The sequence below is a fragment of the Sinocyclocheilus grahami genome, unplaced genomic scaffold (assembly GCF_001515645.1).
Source record: "Sinocyclocheilus grahami isolate Dianchi unplaced genomic scaffold, SAMN03320097.WGS_v1.1 scaffold96.1, whole genome shotgun sequence".
Lineage (NCBI taxonomy): Eukaryota > Metazoa > Chordata > Actinopteri > Cypriniformes > Cyprinidae > Sinocyclocheilus > Sinocyclocheilus grahami.
Genome location: NW_015505275.1, coordinates 2,964,526 through 2,971,042, shown reverse-complemented (window position 1 = coordinate 2,971,042; position 6,517 = coordinate 2,964,526). Strand labels below are relative to the sequence as shown.

The 6,517-nt window shown below is 34.9% G+C and overlaps 1 protein-coding gene across 1 annotated transcript in view; it reads left to right on the top strand.

The window, feature by feature from the left end:
* The first annotated feature begins 2,085 nt into the window (after positions 1 to 2,085).
* Positions 2,086 to 6,517, top strand: part of vps72b (vacuolar protein sorting 72 homolog b) — a 5,742-nt gene continuing 1,310 nt past the window's right edge. The window contains exons 1-5 of the mRNA XM_016275871.1: positions 2,086 to 2,458; positions 4,061 to 4,213; positions 4,484 to 4,607; positions 5,668 to 5,844; positions 5,924 to 6,068. Coding sequence (XP_016131357.1) covers positions 2,342 to 2,458; positions 4,061 to 4,213; positions 4,484 to 4,607; positions 5,668 to 5,844; positions 5,924 to 6,068 — 716 coding nt within the window. The 5' untranslated portion in view covers positions 2,086 to 2,341. The remainder of the gene's footprint in view (positions 2,459 to 4,060; positions 4,214 to 4,483; positions 4,608 to 5,667; positions 5,845 to 5,923; positions 6,069 to 6,517) is intronic.

Here is a 6,517-nt window from a genome sequence, read left to right as displayed (position 1 = left end):
GTGATGACGCTGGTATGTGTTTGCAGCCACGGTGCCACGGTTAAGACAGCTGACTCCACTGTGATCTCTCTCTCTCTCTCTCTCTCTCTCTCTCTCTCTCGCACACACGCACACACACACACACGATGCGCAAAACTCAGCATTTGAACAGTCAATAGCAAATACTTAAATTAATAACAAAACAGTAGCTGGTTCAGAAGCGCCAGGTTGTCTTAGCAAAGTCAGAATTACCTCCTCTCCTAGGTTCACGAAACGGTCGTCCATAAAATGCATTGCTGTTCTGTTGTAAGTAATCTTAAAGATTCCTAAATGCATCTACTTCTGGAAGGCCAAATAAAGTGCTTTTGCTTTCGCCTAGAAACACACAGCGTCTCCCTGACATGGCAGCTTCAACACTAACTGCGGTTACTGAAACCACGCCTTCTTTCTTTGCGTGAACATTTGGGCCGCATTATGCTAATATTTCCACATAGTGAGGTAGATATGTGGGGGCGTGTTAGAACGAGCCATTTTAGGGGGGTGTGGCAGAGTCTTAACTTTGATAAAGAATATCTCTTTGGTTTTGAGACTTTAGTCTTTGCAACTTCAGGGATCTTATCTATGCACAATCAGCTTGTAACACTCCAAAGAGAAAGGAAAACTTGAAATCGCATCATATGACCCCTTTAATCATTGACAAGATGCAATTAATTAAGGTAGAGTTTAACTTTCTAGTCCTGTAATGAGTACCTATCTCATTTAATGAATTACAGTTTGACACTGTGTTGTTGTTTTGTATTAAATTCAACTTTCCTGTAAAATGAGTGGTGGTTCTCTGTCTCAAGGTTTTCCCCCATGGACTTTTGCTAATTTTTTTAAAAACCGTTGAATTGGTTTGGGCTTGGCATTTCCCCCCTCAAACCCACAAAGGTAAGTCCCCAGGCATTTGAAGACCAATGGCCAACAGCCAATTTTCACATTCATTCTACTTAAAATATTGGTCTTCAAAATGCCTCATGCCTTTAATAATTGGCTGGCAGCAAATCCTTGTGTATTAAATAACAATCAAAGCTACTTGGCTAATCTGAAGTATGTCTCACATTTACTCTGTAGGGATTGATAAGTGAGTGGCCATCTTCACAAGAATCAGTCTCTTTCAGTGTAACTGGCCTGGGAAAAATGGTTTGGATGCATTTTTGGACGTCACGAGTCTTTCATTACAACATGCAAAACAATGACTATGGACTGTTATTTTGGAATGTTGCTTTCATTTCTGATTGATACAGTTCATATCTGAAATATGTGAAGAACTTTTTTAGGGTTTCATTGAGTTTTTTTTTTTTTTGACTAAATGTTATGTACAAATGACATTGCCAATCATTAAAAAGATCAAATTAATGATCTTTTCTAAAAAAATATGTATGAGTTATTCCATGACAGGAGTTTATAACATTTGATGAAGTGCACTAAACAGTTTTCAGAAGAGCCAAGTTCAAAAGTTGCCACGTTCGACTCTCATTTAACAGTCATAATTAGTTTTTTTATGCTCCACAAGATTCATCAAGCATAACATAAATGTTCTACTATTTATAGAAACATCATATTTCTGACACTTGGATGCTAATGATCCACCATGACAACTTTAATAACAAGGAGAACTGCAGCCACATTCTGTTACAAGTTACTTAAGAATAAACCAAAAGATTATTTAAAAATCAATTTTAGTTGATATGTTTCAGTTTATGTCCACTATTAAATCATTTCATTTGGTAAATGATGTTTTTGGTTTGTGGAGATTTTATCAAATTTGTTTTTATAAAAGACTGGAAAAGTAATGGGAATATTTTCCAGACCAAGTCATTTTGTGTCAATGAGAAAGACTCATATAATGTCTCATGTTTCATAGAATGACTCCTTCTGTCATTTTAATTGGCCACGTTACAGCTGGTGTTATGCGAGAGTTCAGAAGATGAACTTGAATAATCATTTCCGGACACGAGGGTACTTCAGTGCAGTCGTCCTCGCTGTACCTCTGTCTCCTCCTGGCGGCCGCGGATGAATCTCCTCGTTCTATTAGTTTGGTCTGGAGCTAGATCTCTACATCGATTACTCTCTTAATACCACATTAGACTAGCGAGTCTGACATTTATTCAGCTGTCAAACTGGTATGATCTGATACAATTTTGAAAACCTTCAGATGCGCACCTGATGATGCCGTAATATTTTGCTTTACGCAACAGATTTGAGTCCGATCCTGAAATCTGGTCACATGCTCTATTTGAACTTGTCATGCCATTCATTTAAATTATAAATACCCATCTTATCGTCTTTACATATCTGTGAAATAGATTTAGGTGTCAGGATGAGTTTAGCTTTCAGCAGGGCTCCTCGAAAGACTGCGGGAAACCGCATGTCCAGACTGCTGGATGCAGAGGAGGAGGATGAGTTCTACAAGACCACCTATGGAGGATTTCACGACGTGAGTGATGAAATATCACCTGTGCAGCTTGACAAGGGCTTGTGTTGACACATGTCCGCAGCTGTAATACAATTATACTTCGGCATGAACGTTTGGACTTGAACCTGTAAGAATATGCCCCGTCACTCTGATTTGATTGTCTTGAGACTGTCAGGAGATCTCTATCACATGACTTTATGGAGTCATTGTGCTTTTATTTAGTTAAAAAAATCATAATAATAAAAAAAGGAATTTATACACAGTATATAACATTTATATGTGTTTTTGTATATAATTTAATATTTAGATTATTTCACATTTAGTTATTCTGTATGTTTGGTTATGTGCTACACTTTCCATTTATTTTAATTCAGCTAAACTCAATGTATTGTATAGACATTTTCACAATTCATGTTTTAAAGCAGCTTAAAAAAATCTATTATTCTAATAAATTAGATATGGCATATATTGTATAAATTATACATTCTAACTGAATGTACATTGCTATATAAATATAGTCAATTTTTCTATACACGTAAAGCTGCAATTCCTTATGTATTATTCAATATGTTGTAATATATTAACATAATATATTGTTCTGTATATTTTTGTTAATTAATCATTAATTTAATTTAATATATTCAATACATCATTATTATATACATTGGTACATAAGGAAAATGTATGTAAATTTATTTTTGTGTAAGGTTAAGTATATATATCTCTATAAAGAACACAATAATAGGGCAGACATGTATTTCAACAAATTTATACAAAGCATTAATAGATTTATACAAAAGGGTGATCAGATGTTTATTATATTAACAGTTAATTTAATACATGCATTATTCTAATAAATCAGATATTATATGACCCTGGACCACAAAACTGGTCATGAGGGTCAATTGTTTGAAATGGAGATTTATACGAATAAATAAGCTTTCCATTGATATATGGTTTGTTAGGATAGGACAATATTTGAGATGGTCCTCACTGCAGAACACAAGATCCAGGGGCCGTGGTTGGATCCAGATCCAACTTCTCCCACCTTACATATACCAAAACCTACCCGTCTCCACCCCCTGATCCCTAAACCCACCCTTCTCCACCCCTAAACCTACCAATCTCCACCCCCTAGATGTGGATCCAACCACGCCCCCTGGATCTTGTGTTCTGCATTGAGGGGCTACTGCAATATTTGGCCGAGATACAACTATTTAAAAAATCTGGAATCTGAGGGTGCAAAAAAAAGAAGAAGACAAAAACGCCTTTAAAGTTGTCCAAAATGAAGTTCTTAGCAATGCATATTACTAATCAAAAATTAAGTTTTGATATATTTACGGTAGGAAATTTACAAAATATCTTCATGGAACTTGGTCTTTACTTGATATCCTAATGATTTTTGGCATAAAAGAAAAATCGATAAATTTGGCCCTATACAGTGTATTTTTGGCTATTGCTACAAATATACCAGTGCAACGTTTGACTGGTTTTGTGGTCCAGGGTCACATATTGTATACACTATTTAATTTAATTGAATGTAATCCATGCGTTATGCGAATAATATGCACCTGTCTAGTGTCTCCTCTGTGTCTTTGAGTCCTGAAAACGTGATTTCTGCAGGAATCAGGTGATGAAGAATATAAAGGTGACTTGTCTGAAACGGAAGATGAGGTGGACAGTGACTTTGACATTGATGAGGGGGATGAACCCGACAGCGAGCAGGAGGAGGATGGGCCGCGTCGAAAGAGCAGAGTGGTGACCAAAGCCTACAAGGTACAGGAGAGTTGCTAAGAAAAAGAACCATAAAACCATCATAAAAAGCTACCATAAATAGCTTCAGATGACTGGTAATATAGTGCATGAGTCGTATGGACTAGTTTTATGATTCATTTATGGTGCTTTTGCATCCTTTTTGAAGTTTCAGTCCTTATTCTTTGGAATTGTATATAAAATAGTGACTAGTACATTCTGTACAGAAAGTAAATAATGACAGAATTTTCATATTTACTCCACTTGTAATCCCAGAACCTTGTGTTTGTGTAGGAGCCAGTTAAAGTGGTGCGGCAAAAACCAAAACAACGGAAACTGGCTGAACTGCCCAGGAGGACAGACAAGACAAAGATCAACAAATACAACCCCCCTGAACTACAGGAGGACATCAGCAAGAGTGAGACTTTTTCACTTTATTTACACATGCACATGTGACATATTAGGAAACTAGTTCTTATACCACAATATATGCATGGACCGTGTATTGCTATATATTGATACATATAAAAAATATACTGCACTACATTTTTATTACATGTAATATCTTAATTGAAACACTCAATTAATTAATTTCTCTTTCATGAGTTAACACATAGGTTCACATAAAGCTGAATTTATTCATGAGCTTTTGTCTCACTTTATTGTTTGCATAGGTACACATGTCATAAATGAAAATATATGTAATGGTAGCTATATCAGAAATAAAGTTTTTACTGATAAGAAATATAATTTTTTTTTTTAGGTTTTTGGACGGTTGGATTTTTTGTTAAAATCATGGCAACATGGTGGGTGGAAGATGATTTGACATGTTTAACTTGACGGATTTAGTGCTATATAGTACTATTGTATTAGCGCAATATATTATTCTGTATATTTTCATATTTTCAAATAATTTTATGAATGTGTGGAAATATATCAGTAATTCTCATTTATCAATTTTGATAGTTTTATGTGATTTTTAGTTGCTTAAAATCGGACTATTTTTCCTTATTATTTTTATGCAATGACACACAAACAGTATTATTTTCTTTCTTTTTTCTTTTTTTTGTACCCTTCCTCTTTCCAAGGAATTGACTGCCATAAAAATAGTTTCTATGAAAAAAGCAAACAGTATGTATCAACAACATTATCCAACAGGAAGTGAGTAGATGTTAATGATAACAGAGATTTACAAAACTAGTAACAATTTCTATGAACCTCTGATTACACATTTACAATATACTCATAAACCACTTTCTTTCTGCATAAACCACATCAGGTTCTGAAGTCATTGTTTCTTCTTCACGTGAATTAGATGATTTACAGTGCAATAAAATGCGTTTGTTGGGGAAGCTGTCAATAAGTCAAGTTTACATCTCTTCCTTGAATGGCAACAATTTAAGCACGTAGTGACCACATCATACTGTGGAGAGAGTTATAGTAAATGTTAGTAAACCTTGAAATTGTTTTTGTCTTAGACAGGACGTCGGTGCGTCAGTCAACAACAGAACACACACGGCTGACATACCTGAGACTGCAGGAGAGGCAGGTTGCTCCGCGTCGAAGAAAGGGTACAAGACATGAGCGACCTTTGACCCAGGCTGAACTTTTAGCAGAGGCTAAGGTCACAGCACAGATTAACCTTCGATCACTGGGTGAGGAATTGATAACTGATAACTGATAACTGTCTATAAAACTTGAATGCTAATAGCTGTTTGTGATTTTTTTTGACAGAAAACTATGAGCGTTTGGAGGCAGATAAGAAACGTCAGATTCATATGAAGCGTCAGTGTGTGGGATCTGTTATCCGATATCACTCTGTGCTCATGCCACTGGTGTCTGACGTCACTCTTAAAGAGGAAAACGTGGATGTAGAGGGGTACTTCACCTGGTTCCTCATCTCTTACTGACTGTTTACTTTTTATTTCTCTTGCTTTTTAGACTTTAGACTTCTATTGTCTTTGAGTGGGTGCTTTTATCTATCTAACCTTTATATTGCTTGGCACTTAAAAATACAGTATGTAGATAAAGTCTCTGAAGTGTTCTCATGTTTACAAATACTCCTCCATTCATTAATTTAACTTAAAAGAAAAAACAAATGTGATTTTTTTTTCTATTTAGAGGGGAACTGAGAAATTTTGTTTTGAGTAATCTTATGCGTACAGACATCATTACAAATTTTTTTTAAAACAACTCTTTTTTTTAAATTTTAATAAACATGTTAAGCATGCTTAAAGTATTATATAAATAGAATAAAAAATGTAAAACACAAATTTCAAAAAAAAAAAAAAAAAAAAAAACTAATTTATATAAAAAAAAAATTTGGAA